A 19,397-nucleotide genomic window follows, 5' to 3' on the forward strand; every position below is an offset into this window, starting at 1 on the left:
TATAAAGAAAGATTTGAATTGTTTCAAATTTACGTTTCTTATTAAATAATGTTATAAAGAATGTTTAGTTTTAATTTTACAATACACACTGGCGCAAAACTGAAGTAAATTACTTTTGAATTTTTGTCTGTAACAGTGTGAGTATTCAAATATCAAGAATATCACCAATAACTGTTTTAATTGCTGAAATTTATGTTTTTTCTGTAATACATGTTTATTTTGCTAATTTTTTATTCACACTAAAATTATACGTAGAAGTAAATGAAACAGGAGAAAAAGGTATCATATAACAGAATAAGAAAATATGTTTAGTATTTTATCATGCTTATTATTATTATTATTATTATTATTATTATTATTATTATTATTATTATTATTCAACTTTTGCATTTTCTATCTGCTTACTAAATTTACATCCATCGTAAGCACCTAGGGGCGAGCCTAGTTGATATCCGGCAATAGCTCCACCACACCATAGTTAAAGGATTCGTCAATGACGCAATATGCAATTCTCTGTACATTGGATTGAGCGTCGAGTATTCAGTGGTATGGTTTCTTATGTCGCCTGATTTCATTCTCTTTAACTCTTATATCCGGGATCACCTTAAAACAATGGTGTATTCTATTGTATAGAAATTCAGGACAGGCACTATCCTCAACAATACATTTTGCTCCCCTGTAGAAATTTATCCAGTGACTTTTCAAGTTGCAGAACTTGATGATCAAAGTCTGTATCTATCTACGTATTATGCGTGACGAACAACATATCGAACACATCGTGCATGCATATAGGCCAGTGCTTCTCCTGTAAACATTGTGTGTAATGTGTTTGTGTTTTATTTCGTCTGCACTGAATTTATTTCTCTCTATTCTTTACTGGAAGTTTAATATTGTGTTATTTTAATAGGGCGTGCATCCTAGTCTTGATGATATACATTTAAGCTTGGAAAGGAAATATGTTCAAAATTTTCTCAAAGAAAGAGAAAGCCAAAGTTGTGTAATCGAAAAATTAAATAGTCCTAAACGAATTATTCCTCTTTTTCTTGTACCAGCTTATTCTTTAGGTAAGTGCATGCGATTTCGTTACTTTATAATATTTACAAACCTATTTATATTGTAACATAGCAGTGTTGGGCAAAATCAATTGAAATCAATTGCAATTGATCAATCAATTGAAAGTAATTGCACTGAAAATCAATTGCAATTGATTTCAATTGTAATTGATTTCAATTTGTAATTGACAATTAATTTCAATTGCAATTGAATTCAATCATGAAATTTGCAATTGAATTTTCGTCAATTGTTAATTGTTAATTGGTCACCAGGCAATTGAAACTTTTAATTGTTAATTGTCAATTGCAAAGGGTGCAATTGAAACATTCAATTGTTAATTGCAATTGACAATTGAAACTTGTAATTGTTAATTGTAATTGTTAATTGCAATTGAAATCAGCAATTAAAACTGAAGATGAGAAGATGTGTGTATATTGTATTATCCACTTGTTACATCCCTTCCCTCCCCCCTGGGAAGAAAGCCGTGAAACTAAGTATTTTTTAAAATATATTATGTTTATGGTTCTATTCCCCTCGAAAGAACTCTATATGCCCGTCATGTATACAATAGGAATGAGCACGAGCGAGTTCGAGTGAGTTTTCTCTTTAAAACTCGACTCGACTCGAAGGAGACATCTTTGAGTTCGGCTCGAAAAATTTCCCCCAACTCGACTCGAATTCGGATCGAGTTTCCAGTCGAGTCGAGCCAATTCGAGCTAAATCCTTTGTGTAGTTTCAAGTACTACTATCTTCAAGTATCCTACATAGACAATATAATTATCAATGATACTACTACTACTACTATAACTAATTATTATTATAACACCGTGTACCTGTATAAATATGGAATATAGGCGGTTTGTATCGGAATACTAAAAATTAGTTAACTGTCGATCTCGGTAGTCAAGAAATCTTCAGGAGGCAAGGACATCGGTCACGAGGTTCTTGGTTTGAGTTCAGGAGGAGCAAGTATTCGGGCTCGAGCCAAAAATTGTTAGAAGGTATGGGGCTCCAGCCAAACATGTTTAAAACTGCTCGACCCGGGTTTTGGGTTGTCAACGACTCAAGCGGCTCGCTCACAGCTCATTCACTTATCGAGCCGAACCGAGAATTGAGCCGAGCCAATAGCTCATCCAACCGAGCCAACTCGAGCCGAAGGCTTACACGAGCCGAACCGAACCGAGCTGATTGCTTACCCCAACCGAGCCGGTTCGAGCCATTGGCTCAGTTAAGCTAACTCGAACCCAGCCTATGGACTCGTTTCAACGGAGCTGGTTCAAGCCATTGGCTCAATTGAGCCCAGTCGATGGGTAATCCCAACCAAGCCAGCTCAAGCTGTACGCTCAGTTGAACCGAGCCGGGCCGGTTGACATCACTATTCCGGTTGGGCTTCAACTTTGGCTAAAAAAATTGGACCGTGCAGTTCTCAGCCTTGATGGTAAGAACTACAAAAAATGATATGAAATCTTTAGTTTTACGTCCCACGCTTATGCCGGTTAGGCTAAAGAAGACAGTGATGATGGGAAATGAATGAAATGAAGAAAGTGGGAGGAAACGGGAGAACCCCGAGAAAATCCACGAGAACGGTGTTTGTCCACCACAAAGTCCAAACTGCACGAGCTGGGATCGAACCAGGGACCTCAAACATCGGAGGTGAACGCTCTACCACTGACCCACCGCGCCCCCTGGTAAGAACTACACTATATACTTATATTGGTGCTCACGGCGTCATTAACTTGTTCCACCACCAACGAATTTCGAGGTACTTTGTTTTGCATCTTTTGTGCGTTTTTTGTGTCGCTTTGTGCGCCTATTCCCACATTTTGTGCATCACCGGAAGTGAGTCAAAATGGGCCTACAAATATGGCGGAACAAATTATCGCACTTCCGCCACCAATGAATTTCGAGGTCGTTTCCTTCACATCGTTTTGTGTCGTTTTGTGCGTTTACTTCCGTTTTGTGCGTCATGGGAAGTGGGTTAAAATGAGTCCCCAAGGTGGGACGAAAATGACCAAGAGTTCCGCCACTATTGAATCTCGAGGTCGTTAATTTCACACCGCGTACCCTTTTGTGCGCCTATTTCGACGTTTTGTGCGTCACTGGAAGACGGTCAAAATGGGCCTCGAATGTGGGACGAAAATGACCCACTGCTCCGCCACTACCAAATTTCGTGGTCCTTCCTTTCGCATCGACTAGTGAATGTTTCGTGCCGTTTCGTGCCCTTATTTCCACGTTTTGCGCGTCACCAGAAGTGTGTCAAAATGGGTCTCCAAAGTGTGACCAAAATGACACATTGTTCCGACACTATCGAATTTCTAGGTCGTTTCTTTCGCATCGTTTAGTGCCTATTTTTTTTTTTAAAAAAAAGTTTTCTGTACCTACTTCCTCGTCTTGTGCGTCACCCGAGGTGAGTTAAACGGGGCTTTAAAGTGGGCTCACTGTTCCGCCACTATCGAATTTCGGGGTTGGTTCTTTCGCATTGTTTACTGTGTATTTTGTACCGTTCTGTTCGCCTACTTCCACGTTTTGAGCATCACCAGAAATGCGTAAAAATGGTCCATCAATGTGTGAGGAAATAGAGCCATTGTTCCGCCACTATCGAATTTGGAGGTCGTTTCTTTCGCATCGTATAGTGCCTGCTTTGTACTGTTTTGTGCTCCTATTTCCACTTTAGTGCGACAACGAAAATGGGTCAAAATGGCCTACAAGTATAGCGGAATAACTTAATGCTGTTCCGTCACCATCGAATGTCGAGGTCGTTTCCTTCACATTTTTTATGCATGATTTGTGTCGCTTTGTGCATCAGTGGGAGAGGGTCAAAATGGACCTTGAAAGTGGAATGAATATGTCTTTTTCTGCCATATTTGTAGGTCGTCTTTGACCCACTTTCGTTGGCCTACAAAACGTGAAAATATGCGCAGAAACGGTAAAAACATGCACTAAACAATGCGAAAAAGCGACCTTGAAATTCGATACTGGTGGGAGAGTGGATCATTTTTCTTCCCACATTGAATGTCCATTTTGACCCACTACCATTGATTCACAAAACGTGGAAATAGGTTTACAAAACGGTAGAAAACACTCACAAGATGATGTGAAGGAAACGACCTCGAAATCGTTCCTGACGGAACAGCATTAACTTGTTCCGCCATATTTGTAGGATAACATTGACCAATTTCCGGTGACGCAGAAAACGAGGAAATAGCGCACAAAACGACACAAAAAATTTCCATGTAATTAAGCTAAATTTGCATTTAAGTTTGTAAACTTAATTATATGGAAAATTTTATACATTTTTCCTTTACGTTGGTCTACTTTACGTTGATTTGGAACTTTTAAATTTTATTCAGTTTTCCACTGAAAAGTATCTATAATTCAACAAGGAAATAATTATTAATTATAATTATTATCTATATAATTGAATGCATTGTAATTTGTTCCATAACAAACACTTTACCATTTCGTACTAGCTGTTATGCCCGTTCTTCGCATGGATCAGATAAAATATCAATGTAAACGAGCTGAACAACGGGAGAACAATTAAGAAACATTTCTAAAATTGGATATATTTTGTGTGAATATATATCCAACAACGTACATTTGTTTTCATTGGGAAAGCCGATGGGGGCTGAATTTGAACGTATACAATATCGGGAGTGTCACTATACGTCTGGGTGGCCCCTACCAACCCCCAACCAATACCGCGAAAACTATGAATGTGACAATAACATCTGCTATTTTCTACTACTTTTTACATATGCCGGTAAAAGTCCCTATAATCCTCTGGTTCCAATTTTGAAAAAAAAAACAATGCCTCTGGTGCACAGCCGATGGGGGCTGTATTTGGAAGTCAACGCCTGTGGAAGTATCACCATTCATCTCAGCGACAGCAAAAACTATGGATTTGACACTAATATCGGTCATTTTCCATTATTTTTACATGTCTCGCAATTCCCCACCCCCAGTGACTCCCGGCCCGCATACAATGGTGGCTAAATTTGAAAATCATCGCTAATGAAAGTATCACCATTGATCTCAGCCACCGCGAAAACTACGGATTTGACTTCGGTCATTGTGGATTATTTTTACGTGTCTCTTGATTCCCTTTCTTAGCTGATGGGGGCTAAATATGAAAGTAAACGCGGTCTTGAGTTTCATCATTGAGCTCAGCTATCCCGAAAACTATGGATTTGACATTAATATCGGTCATTTTCGATTATTTTTACATGTCTCGGAATTCCCCCCTCTGGTGACGCAAGGCCCGCATACAACGGTGGATGAATTTGAATGTCATCGCTAATGGTAGTGTCGCCATTGATATCAGCAACCGCGAAAACTATGGATTTGACACTAATATCGGTCATTTTGGATTACTTTTACGTTTCTGTATCCCCCCCCCCCGTTGACCCACGGCCCGCAGCCGAATACGGTGAATTTGGAAGTTAATGCGATCGGAATTTCACCATTGATCTCAGCGACCGCGAAAACTATGAAATCGACACTGATATCGTTCAACTTTTACATGTCCCGGTAAACGCCCCCCTGAGACCCCCTGGTTCGAATTTTGTTGAAAACCTTTACCTTGGTGTGGGACCTGGACCAAGGTATCTTTCACCAAAATTTGGTAACTCTCGGTCGACTTTTCTGGTCTCCAGGCCGGTCCCAGTAAACGTCCCATGGAGACCCCCTAGTAAGGAATTTAAAAAAAAATCTTCGTCTTGGTCTGGGGCCTAGACCAAGCTACCCGTGACCAAATTTTGAAAATTTTCGGTCCACTCGTCTCGTCCACAGGCCGCACAAAGATAGACAGACAGACACACGAACAAACTCTATTTCATTTATATTAGAAAGGTCAAATCCGCCGTTATTGTATTAGTGTGCTGCTTGAGCGATTGATCGTAGAAATTCAAACTCCGATGAGTGATAATTTTGTAGACTTGTTTTATTACAAGTTTAAACTCTTTAGTCAGTAGAGAAGAGGGCGTGAATCATGGGTCAGAGTTGCTGATAATGGGTTTTGGTGGGTCTGTGGGTCACAGTGGGTAAGAGTGGTTTATTGTGGATGGTGGGTCAGAGTGGGTCACGGTGGGTCGTGGGTCACGACGGGTTGTGAGTCAATTGGTCGTGGCTAAAGTTTTCATTGCCCCACGCCCTCTCTGAACTAGTGTTGAAAATTAATCAGTGAAAATCAATTGCAATTGATCAATCAATTGAAAGTAATTGCTGTGGAAATCAATTGCAATTGAATCAATTGCCAATTAATTTCAATTGCAATTGAATTACAGAATTCAATTGCAATTACTTTCCACTGCAATTACTTTCAATCAATTGATCAATTGCAATTGATTCTCCTTTTTTAATGGCCAACTGCAATTAACAATTAACCATTACTTATTTCAATTGTTAATTGCAATTAACAATTAAATTTACAGATTAATTGTTAATTGTTAATTCAATTGAAATTTGCCCAACACTGTAACATAGTATGTGTGCATTTTAACGTACTAATTTATATAGAAGAGTGTATATTGTTACATGTGTATCGTCTTGAAGTAATTTTTTGCTGCCTATTTCCCAAACTTCAGGACTCGCCACACAAGTAATGATATTTGCTTTTTTATATTTACATTGTATTGTATTAAATTATTAGAATCAAGCAAGTGGCACTCTAAAGATTGTAATATTAGTACGTACGTACGTTCGTTACATCTAGAGACGCAAGGGCACGAAAAAGTTCCTTTGAAACGAAGTTTTTCCACAGCCCTTTTGCCTCGCAAATCTTGAGTATTTCGATTTTAGTGCAGAGAGAATACATTCTACCTTTCCTTTTCTATTATAACATGCAAAAACATTTAATTAAAATATTTTGAAGAAAAAATCATTAAAAAATTAAGTATAAAAGAAAATAAGGTATTCCATACAAAAGAAAAGGAGCAAATCGGTGGAATCAGCGAGTCTTTTTACTTCCAACAAATTGTTTGTAGAACTGTTAGAGTAATATTCAAGGCCAAGAATGATAAAGTAAAAGTTTAATAGTATTAGCAATAAATATTCCAAAACTGTAATAGTGTCAGCAATCAATATTTGCAAAACAAAATTATCACTAAAAATTAATGAATACTAGCTGTTGCACCCGAGGGGACAAATTTAGAGAAGAAAATCAAACAAAAAATTAGATCCTCTAGATTGGGAGTTGACCTCTGATTTACAGCCGTTTGTAAAAACAACTGAAAAATCAAATATAGATTGAAAAAGGAATATGAGTGAGAAAAAGGTTAGTGTGTACCCTAGAAGCGACGCGCGGGCCGATCGCTTTAAGGCCGTGAGAAATGAGCAAGGTCTTTTCTTAACAATTGACTGAAGGGATTAAAGAAGCGAGTCCAGAAACAATACAAAATCAGAATAAGAACGTGGAACGTTGATCTTTTACAGGTAGGAGCTACGGGTTATCGGAGACGCTGACAAGAAGAAGATTAAGCATAGCATGCATCCAGGAGAATATCTTGTAAGTGGAAGGGTTGAGGAACAAAGGAAATAGGAAACGGATACAAGCTTACTTACATACACGGGGAACAACAATAGAGTGAATGGCGTTGCAATTGTTTTGGATAAGAATATGAAAAAGAGAAATTGGTGAACGTGAAAAGAGTAAGGGACAGAATTATGATAGTCAAGCTCGTTGAGTTGAGTTCGTTTCAATTAACCGCCCCTTTAAGCAGCGAGGCTACATGAGACGTGAACCTACGAACTATATGAACTCCCGCCGGGAATCGAACCTAGGTCTTCTACGCCAAGGGCGCGTGCGCTAACCGCTTAGCCAAGAGGGAGCTCTAGTCAAACTCGTGTTAGGAGAAATAAACTTTGAATGTAGTCAACGTCTATGTCCTAGAAGTTGGGTGTGATGAGGAGGCGAAGCAAAAGTTTTGAAGAAGATATAAGTGGGTATGAAGGACGATCAAGGTCAGAATACGAAACAATATATTTGGAAGACAGAAATGAGGAAGATGAGAAGGTACTGCAAGAGGCGGAACCATCATATCCTGAATACTTTCTATAAGAAAAAAAGAACACCTTATTACATATAAAAGTAGTACTTCAAGGTCTCAGATCGACTTCATCTTATGGAGGAGACAAAACCTATATGATGCAAAGGAGTGCAAAGTAATACGAGGTGAGAATCTAACGAAGCAACTTCACCTCGTATTAGTCGATATCAGCATCAAGGAAGAAGTTGGAAAAGATGACAAAATGTCCCGTTCAAATAAAGTGATTGAAACTAGATGGGATAAATACTACAAAGATTCGAAAAGAAATTACTACACCGCAAGTACTGCAAATTAAGGAAGAAGCGGTGCACATGAAAGAGGAGTGGACCAGAGTACTAGTAGCACTCAGGGAAACAGCAAGAAAAGTTATGGGAGAAATAAAAAGAAAATGCCTCATAGATAAAGAAATGTGCTGGTAGAATGAAGAAGTTTAAGCAGCTGTGAAGGAGGAAAAAACGACACAAAAATTGGTAGAAGTAGTAATGGGGCGACTTGGCCTCACTTTTTGGCCCCTGGGTCCCTGCCTCAGGACCCATGGTCCCTGGCCGGGGTCAATGACCTAGGGGTACCTAGGACCACCCCCTCTAAATTTTGGCAGGGGTACCTTGGCCCACCCCCTAAATTTTGGCAGGGGTACATAGGACCACCCCCCTTAAATTTTGGAAATTGCCAAATCTAAAAATTTGGTATACTAGCCTAGGACCATAGTATGTACCTCTATTAGTATTGGGTGTCTATGTCGTTCCCTTTCATGGGTAAAAAATTGCCAAAAATTCAAATTTCGGAGGTTTTTGACCTAATTTATCCCCTTGGATGAGGTGTTATTACCCTATATAGTTATATGGGCGTATACAGGGGTCCATTACCTTTCATAAGACATGGGTATATTAATGCACCCCTTGAAAAATTTGGGAGGGGTACCTTGGCCCACCCCTTCAATTTTGGAAATTGCCCAATTTCAACATTGGGTATTATAGTACAGGACCCTAATATGTATTATGATAAATTTGGGTGGTCCACCTCATTCCCTTTTAGGGGTACATAGGACCACCCCCCTTAAATTTTGGAAATTGCCAAATCTAAAAATTTGGTGTGGTAGCCTAGGACCATAGTATGTACCTCTATCAGTATTGGGTGTCTATGTCGTTCCCTTTCATGGGTAAAAAATTGCCAAAAATTTAAATTTCGGGGTTTTTTGACCTAATTTATCCCCTTGGATGAGGTATTATTACCCTATATAGTTATATGGACGTATACAGATTTCCATTACTTTTCATAATATATGGGTATATTAATGCACCCCTTGAAAAATTTGGGAGGGGTACCTTGGCCCACCCCTTAAATTTTGGAAATTGACCAATTTCAACATTGGGTATTATAGTACAGGACCCTAATATGTATCATGATAAATTTGGGCGGTCCACCTCGTTTCCTTCCAGGGGCACAAAATTGCCAAAATATAAACGTAAGCAATACGTTGTACCACGTGTTTGGTTTTGACCTAATTCATTTCCTTGGATGAGGTCCTATTACCTTATATGGTTATATGGTCATGTATAGGGGTCCATTACCTTTCATAAGATATCGGTATATTTGTACACTCCTTTAAAAATTTGGGAGGGGTACTTTGGCCCACCCCTTAAATTTTGGAAATTGCCCAATTTAAACATTTGGTATTATAGTACCGGACCTTAACATGTATTATGATAAATTTGGGTGGTCCATATCGTTCCCTTTTAGGGGTACAAAATTGCCAAAATATAAACGTAAGCAATACGTTGTACCACGTGTTTGTTCTCCACCTCGTTCCCTTTCATGGGTACAAAATTGCCAAATTTTTAGTACAACCACATGTTTCGTTTTTGACCTAATTTATTCCCTTGGATGAGGTCCTATTACCTTATATGGTTATATCGTCATATATAGGGGTCAATTTCCTATCATAAGACATAGGTACATTTGTGCACCCCCGGGAGGGGTACCTTGGCCCACCCCTTTAATTTTGGAAATTGCTCAATTTAAACATTTGGTATTATAGTATAGGACCCTAACATGTATTATGATAAATTTGGTTGGTTCACCTCGTTCCCTTTCATGGGTAAAAAATTGCCAAAAATTCAAATTTCGGAGGTTTTTGACCTAATTTATCCCCTTTGATGAGGTGTTATTACCCTATATAGTTATATGGGCGTATACAGGGGTCCATTACCTTTCATAAGATATGGGTATATTTGTGCACTCATTTAAAAAATTGGGAGGGGTACTTTGGCCCACCCCTTAAATTTTGGAAATTGCCCAATTTAAACGTTGGGTATTATAGTACAAGACCCTAATATGTATTATGATAAATTTGGGTGGTCCACCTCGTTCCCTTTTAGGGGTACAAAATTGACAAAATATAAACGTAAGCATTACGTTGTACCACATGTTTGGTTTTTGACCTAATTTATTCCTTTGGATGAGGTCCTATTACCTTATATGGTAATGTATAGGTGTTCATTCCCTATCATAAGACATAGGTACATTGATGCACCCCGGGAGGGGATTCGGTATCATAGTACATGACTCAACATGTATCATGATAAATTTGGGTGGTCCACATCGTTCTCTTTTAGGGGTACAAAATTGCTAAAATATAAACATAAGCAATATGTTGTACCATGTGTTTGGTTTTTGGCCCAATCTCTCCCCTTTGATGAGGTTTTATTACCTTATATGGTTATATGGTCATGTATATAGGTTCATTTCCTATCATAAGATATGGGTACATTGATGCATTCTTTAAAAATTTGGGAGGGGTATCTTGGCTCATCCACTCGGTTTTAGAAATTGTTTAATATAAGCATTTGGTATCATAGTACAGGTCTCCAATATGTACCACTATAAATTTGGATGGTCCACATCGTTCCCTTTTCATAGGTAAAGAACTACCAAAAATCAAATTTCGGAGGTTATTGACCCCTATTTAGCATGTTATATGGATATGTACAGAGGTTTATTACCTTTATATGTTTATGTTTCCTTTTAAATTTGGGAATTATCAAATAACAAAATTCGGTAAACGTTTTCTAGGACCCATTGGTGTTCCTCTTATGGCCAAATATTCAAAATTTAAATGTTATTGACCGGCTTTATTATTGAATAAGTACAGGATTTATTACTTTTTCATAAGACACAGGTGTATCTGTGTACCAATCTTAAATTTTGGAAGGGGTACATTTCTTATTGTCATATCAATAATTGGTAATTGTTCTTAAAATTGGATAGTATCTCATTCATTGGGTAAATCATTATGATCACGTGATCGGTTATTGACCTATGATGGGATTAGGAGTCCAGGACATTGGTACATTGAAACTTTGTAGGATAATTTGATAATGCGTCATTGGTTTTGATTATTCCTGCCAAATATAAACGTAAGCAAGACGTTGTACCACGTGATTGTCCTTGATGAGGTAGTGTACAGGGATTCATTTCCTTTGTTGTGGTACTTCTTAAGTTTGAGTACACACACACTTCTAGAAAACAGTTGGTTCTACTCAGGTAAACAAATGACGGACATTATTGACCTTATTGAACATATTAACTCTAAGACTTAGATATATCAAGAGAAGTATTTTTTAAATTTGGGAATGGTGATAAACAGAATTTTAACATAAGGTGCGAAATTTGAAACAATACATTGAACTTTAGTCACAGCTCATAGTCTAAGATCATTGGTGGTGATTGATTTGACCTTGAGCTTTAGAAATCTGATAGCTAACCTTATGGAATCTTATGACTCATAGACGAAAGGCAATACATGCTACAACAGTTTAAAATTTAATCATAAGGTGATGTAATCTGACACTAGCAAAGTTATTGTTAATGCAATTTGATTGGATGATCACTATCTTTCCTGCAATCTGATTGGTTGATCACTATCTTTCGTGCAATCTGATTGGTTGATGATTTTCAAATCTTTGCTGTATTCAGTTTTAAGTTTTGTTTAACATTTAAAAATCTTGGTTTCGTTCAACATTTTGCACTCACTGATAAATATGATTAAAACCGTTTATTTGTTAATCGAATAGTTAAAAACCGGATAAAGTTTGACGGTTAACCGTGAAACGTAAAATTTTTAGTTTGAAATTTTTTGTTTGAAACTTTTTGTTTGAATATTCTTGCTTTCAAATTTTTGTTTGAATTTTTTGTTTCAAAATTTTTTTGTTTGAAATTTTTTCGTTTCAAAATTTTGTTTAAAATTTTTGTTTGAAATTTTTCGTTTCCAAATTTTTTGTTTGAAATTTTTGTTTCAAAATTTTGTTTGAAATTTTTTTCGCTTCAAAATTTTGTTTGAATTTTTTTTTCGTTTGAAATTTTTTGTTTGAATTTTTTCGTTTCAAAATTTTGTTTCAAAGATTTTTGTTCTAAATTTTTGTTTCAAAGTTTGGTTTGACATTTTTAAAAGTTTGTGCACTTATTAGTAAAGAACTGGAACTGTTTAGAACAAAAACCTTTGACAACATTGTGGTGCAATAGTACACGTCAGAACCTGGGGTTGTACTTGAAATGAAAAAACACAATTCATTGAAATGGATCATTTTATTACACTCCACATACATCCATACCAGATAGTGGTTCTGGATATTGTCGATACAATGTATTTTGAACTTCTTGCACTAGTTTGTCTTTAGCATATAATTTTAATTCCAATTGAAGTCTTTTAAGGTCTAATGCAATATCAATTGGTGGAAACTCAATGTCCATTTGATCACAAATAAACTGTTTATCAATACAGGTATGCACCCACGAACGATGTTGACAACCATCACAATATCTAGATACTTGTTGTACAATATGCATAACACATTTTTCAAAATAGTACTTTTTCAGGAATATACTTGTTTTGTTGCACACTTCCACTGCATGTTTCACACACTGAAATACGCTGATAAATTTGTTCCATTCTGTTTCCGTTAGATACACCATATTGCGAGGGACATGGAATGTACTCTTTTTACGTAACAGCACCATCTTCTCTTCGAGGACTGTACGCAGCACCACTTCATGATTTGAGCATAATGATTTGACTATGGTCACATTTAGCTCATCATGAAAATAATCGTTCATTTGGTCGATTCGTGAACATAATATTTGCCATTCTTCACAGGTCAGTTGTACACCAAATTGTTCTGCTTTGCCCAATCGAATCACAGGTTCAAATGTTCTAGCACTGATACCAATCATCACATGTTTTGTTTGAAATATATTTATTGGATAATAGCTTGCGAAGATGAACTCTTTGTCGTTAGAAGTACACATCTTTCCTCCTGAAAAGCACTTGCTCAAATGATTTCGTGGGATGACACTGTATTGGTTGATTTATAGAACTACGGCTCACGTCATTGGAAAGGAATATGCTGACGTTTGAATTCATGGTTTCATCACAGTTGCTGACGTCATGCTGACCAACCAAATTCATACAACTATGTCTGACGTCAAAGGAATGTGCTGATTCATGATTTCATCACAATTGCTGACGAATCTGGCTGTGTACTAAATTCAAATTGATGACTTCGACCCAAGAATCCTTTGTAACATAAAGATACAGATCCAGTATTTAAGAAACGCAGCAGTTCTTCTCGTTTTGATGCTTCCATGGGTAAATATCTTGCTGGTAAAATTATATTCTTATCATTTTCAAGCTTCACTACGATTCTTAATCCAAACTTTGTAGGGATCATTTGGCTAGCTAAGATTCTATAAGGTACATTCTGTTGTAAATCAGTAATCTTGGTAAATGATTTCATCACATCACGCGTGTTTAGAAACTGCAGACAAGTAGCCATGATGATGTTATCATGAATACTAACTCGAACGATACTTATATATGATGCAAAACTGATGACGTTGCATTATCATGTTCTGACGTGTACTATTGCACCACAATGTTGCCAGGGGTTTTTGCTCTAAACAGTTCCGGTTCTTTACTAATGAGTGCACAAACTTTTAAAAATGTCAAACCAAACTTTGAAACAAAAATTTAGAACAAAAATCTTTGAAACAAAATTTTGAAACGAAAAATTCAAACAAAAAATTTCAAACGAAAAAAATTCAAACAAAATTTTGAAGCGAAAAAAATTTCAAACAAAATTTTGAAACAAAAATTTCAAACAAAAAATTTGGAAACGAAAAATTTCAAACAAAAATTTTAAACAAAATTTTGAAACGAAAAAATTTCAAACAAAAAAATTTTGAAACAAAAAATTCAAACAAAAATTTGAAAGCAAGAATATTCAAACAAAAAGTTTCAAACAAAAAATTTCAAACTAAAAATTTTACGTTTCACGGTTAACCGTCAAACTTTATCCGGTTTTTAACTATTCGATTAACAAATAAACGGTTTTAATCATATTTATCAGTGAGTGCAAAATGTTGAACGAAACCAAGATTTTTAAATGTTAAACAAAACTTAAAACTGAATACAGCAAAGATTTGAAAATCATCAACCAATCAGATTGCACGAAAGATAGTGATCAACCAATCAGATTGCAGGAAAGATAGTGATCATCCAATCAAATTGCATTAACAATAACTTTGCTAGTGTCAGATTACATCACCTTATGATTAAATTTTAAACTGTTGTAGCATGTATTGCCTTTCGTCTATGAGTCATAAGATTCCATAAGGTTAGCTATCAGATTTCTAAAGCTCAAGGTCAAATCAATCACCACCAATGATCTTAGACTATGAGCTGTGACTAAAGTTCAATGTATTGTTTCAAATTTCGCACCTTATGTTAAAATTCTGTTTATCACCATTCCCAAATTTAAAAAATACTTCTCTTGATATATCTAAGTCTTAGAGTTAATATGTTCAATAAGGTCAATAATGTCCGTCATTTGTTTACCTGAGTAGAACCAACTGTTTTCTAGAAGTGTGTGTGTACTCAAACTTAAGAAGTACCACAACAAAGGAAATGAATCCCTGTACACTACCTCATCAAGGACAATCACGTGGTACAACGTCTTGCTTACGTTTATATTTGGCAGGAATAATCAAAACCAATGACGCATTATCAAATTATCCTACAAAGTTTCAATGTACCAATGTCCTGGACTCCTAATCCCATCATAGGTCAATAACCGATCACGTGATCATAATGATTTACCCAATGAATGAGATACTATCCAATTTTAAGAACAATTACCAATTATTGATATGACAATAAGAAATGTACCCCTTCCAAAATTTAAGATTGGTACACAGATACACCTGTGTCTTATGAAAAAGTAATAAATCCTGTACTTATTCAATAATAAAGCCGGTCAATAACATTTAAATTTTGAATATTTGGCCATAAGAGGAACACCAATGGGTCCTAGAAAACGTTTACCGAATTTTGTTATTTGATAATTCCCAAATTTAAAAGGAAACATAAACATATAAAGGTAATAAACCTCTGTACATATCCATATAACATGCTAAATAGGGGTCAATAACCTCCGAAATTTGATTTTTGGTAGTTCTTTACCTATGAAAAGGGAACGATGTGGACCATCCAAATTTATAGTGGTACATATTGGAGACCTGTACTATGATACCAAATGCTTATATTAAACAATTTCTAAAACCGAGTGGATGAGCCAAGATACCCCTCCCAAATTTTTAAAGAATGCATCAATGTACCCATATCTTATGATAGGAAATGAACCTATATACATGACCATATAACCATATAAGGTAATAAAACCTCATCAAAGGGGAGAGATTGGGCCAAAAACCAAACACATGGTACAACATATTGCTTATGTTTATATTTTAGCAATTTTGTACCCCTAAAAGAGAACGATGTGGACCACCCAAATTTATCATGATACATGTTGAGTCATGTACTATGATACCGAATCCCCTCCCGGGGTGCATCAATGTACCTATGTCTTATGATAGGGAATGAACACCTATACATTACCATATAAGGTAATAGGACCTCATCCAAAGGAATAAATTAGGTCAAAAACCAAACATGTGGTACAACGTAATGCTTACGTTTATATTTTGTCAATTTTGTACCCCTAAAAGGGAACGAGGTGGACCACCCAAATTTATCATAATACATATTAGGGTCTTGTACTATAATACCCAACGTTTAAATTGGGCAATTTCCAAAATTTAAGGGGTGGGCCAAAGTACCCCTCCCAATTTTTTAAATGAGTGCACAAATATACCCATATCTTATGAAAGGTAATGGACCCCTGTATACGCCCATATAACTATATAGGGTAATAACACCTCATCAAAGGGGATAAATTAGGTCAAAAACCTCCGAAATTTGAATTTTTGGCAATTTTTTACCCATGAAAGGGAACGAGGTGAACCAACCAAATTTATCATAATACATGTTAGGGTCCTATACTATAATACCAAATGTTTAAATTGAGCAATTTCCAAAATTAAAGGGGTGGGCCAAGGTACCCCTCCCGGGGGTGCACAAATGTACCTATGTCTTATGATAGGAAATTGACCCCTATATATGACGATATAACCATATAAGGTAATAGGACCTCATCCAAGGGAATAAATTAGGTCAAAAACGAAACATGTGGTTGTACTAAAAATTTGGCAATTTTGTACCCATGAAAGGGAACGAGGTGGAGAACAAACACGTGGTACAACGTATTGCTTACGTTTATATTTTGGCAATTTTGTACCCCTAAAAGGGAACGATATGGACCACCCAAATTTATCATAATACATGTTAAGGTCCGGTACTATAATACCAAATGTTTAAATTGGGCAATTTCCAAAATTTAAGGGGTGGGCCAAAGTACCCCTCCCAAATTTTTAAAGGAGTGTACAAATATACCGATATCTTATGAAAGGTAATGGACCCCTATACATGACCATATAACCATATAAGGTAATAGGACCTCATCCAAGGAAATGAATTAGGTCAAAACCAAACACGTGGTACAACGTATTGCTTACGTTTATATTTTGGCAATTTTGTGCCCCTGGAAGGAAACGAGGTGGACCGCCCAAATTTATCATGATACATATTAGGGTCCTGTACTATAATACCCAATGTTGAAATTGGTCAATTTCCAAAATTTAAGGGGTGGGCCAAGGTACCCCTCCCAAATTTTTCAAGGGGTGCATTAATATACCCATATATTATGAAAGGTAATGGAAACCTGTATACGCACATATAACTATATAGGGTAATAATACCTCATCAAAGGGGATAAATTAGGTCAAAAAACCCCGAAATTTAAATTTTTGGCAATTTTTTACCCATGAAAGGGAACGACATAGACACCCAATACTGATAGAGGTACATACTATGGTCCTAGGCTACCACATCAAATTTTTAGATTTGGCAATTTCCAAAATTTAAGGGGGGTGGTCCTATGTACCCCTGCCAAAATTTAGGGGGTGGGCCATGGTACCCCTGCCAAAATTTAGAGGGGGTGGTCCTAGGTACCCCTAGGTCATTGACCCCGGCCAGGGACCATGGGTCCTGAGGCAGGGACCCAGGGGCCAAAAAGTGAGGCCAAGTCATGCGATTACTACTGTAGAGCTCTGCAATCAACAAGACCTCAAGGATTATAAGGAAGCGAAGAATACCAAGAAGGCAGCTAAAGCAGCAAGAGACAGGGCTTATGATTAGTTGTATGACAACTTGCAAACAAAGAGAAAGAAAACATTATTTTACAAGCCTTGGAAGATAAGAGAGAGGTAAAAGAAATATGTTTCACATAGTATGTTGCATGAAGGATGAAAATAGCGAGTTCTGATAAGTGAGGAGAAGATAAAGAAACTCTGAACGGAATATTTCCAGGAACTTCTCAATGAAAAACACCCGAAGGAAACTTGCGAAAATATACTCATGAATCAGGGACTTACTCTACCACTGGTTAGAATAGAGATGGAAAAGGGTATGAAAAAGATTAAAACTGGTAAACTTCACATGGTAAGATCCTTTTCGAATCATGGAAAAGTGTAGATGAAGAAGGAGTGCAGTGGTTTACTCGACATTGGAAACAGGAAATATGTCAAAAGAATGGAGAAGCAGATGCAGTTTTTAGAAACAAAGAAGTTGTGCAGGAACCACTTGGGAATACAACTTATGAAGTGACGTGAACCATGCTAGAAAGTTTTGTGAGAGAGTGATAAACGCAAAATTGATGGAAGAGACCGAAATAACAGAGAACCAATTCTGTTTACCAAGACGGTCGACAACTTATTCAATATTTGCACGTAGAATGCTAAGGGAAGGTACAGAGTATATGAGAAGAACCACTATGTGGTTTTCATCGACCTAGAGAAAGCGTATGATAGAGAACCACGTGATCTTAATTGGTGAAGACTGGAAAAACGTGTATTCCGAACATATACATTTGTATAATTAGAGATATATATGTGATGAATGTAGGAAAGAAGTGAGGAACGCGTGCGGGAATAACAGAATTCTCAGTTAAAGTCGAATCTAGTCTTAGCCCATACTTTTTGCAATTGTGATGAACGAACTTACAAGAGATATCCAAGAGTTAGCAGCTTGGAATGTGCTGTTTGCGGACGACATCGTGCTTTTGAGAGAGAGACCAAGACAGCACTGCAAGACAAATTAGATACCTGGAAAGAAGTACTGGATAGCAAAGGGCCTTAGAATTACTAAAACTAAGACAGTCTATCTATATTGGCAATTCAACTAAAATATAATTGAAAATACAAGAATACGAGTGGGCGAAGAAGGTTAGAGGATGAAAAATGGCAATTAGGCTTTTAATTTAAGATACTTAAAGACGTGTTTCAGTGTTTTTTGATGTTTCCCTTAAAAGGGAATTAGAAAAACGTGGTAAGGAAAAAGGGTAGAGGAGTAGTAATTGTTAAAATAACATGGCCATATTTCAAAATCCGTTAAGAACAAAGACACGTTAACTAAAGAAAAAATGTAATGGGTTGCAACTGTTATAAAAAGATAGCCATATCTGAAAATTAACTAAGCTTAGAAACATGTTAGGGATACGACAAATACAAGACCGTGGGTCGAGCAAATTTGAGGGTCTGGGGGCAAAGTTCCCAAGTAAGCGAAGGCTAGTTAGTACATGTAAATGTACAGAGGGACAGAGAAGGCATTTATTGAGTCTGCTAAAATTCGAGCAGAAGGAAGTTGAAAATAGAATCTCCATATTTTCTATATGAAATGCTTACACGGATACAGTAAAGAAACAAGCAAATCTCTGAATAATCAAGTTTTACCACCCTACTGAACTAACTTCACAACCAAAATGGTCGTTTATGGTTACGTATAGC

General features: G+C 36.8%; 1 protein-coding gene across 1 annotated transcript in view; it reads left to right on the plus strand.

Annotated features, from left to right (window-relative positions):
* The window catches only part of LOC145685811 (hydrocephalus-inducing protein-like), a 461,224-nt gene that overhangs the window by 14,641 nt on the left and 427,186 nt on the right, over positions 1–19,397 (plus strand). The window contains exon 3 of the mRNA XM_081758381.1: positions 908–1,064. Coding sequence (XP_081614507.1) covers positions 908–1,064 — 157 coding nt within the window. The remainder of the gene's footprint in view (positions 1–907; positions 1,065–19,397) is intronic.

This window comes from Thermobia domestica, chromosome 1, assembly GCF_964235325.1.
Source record: "Thermobia domestica chromosome 1, izTheDome1.hap1.1, whole genome shotgun sequence".
NCBI classification, from domain to species: Eukaryota; Metazoa; Arthropoda; class Insecta; order Zygentoma; family Lepismatidae; genus Thermobia; species Thermobia domestica.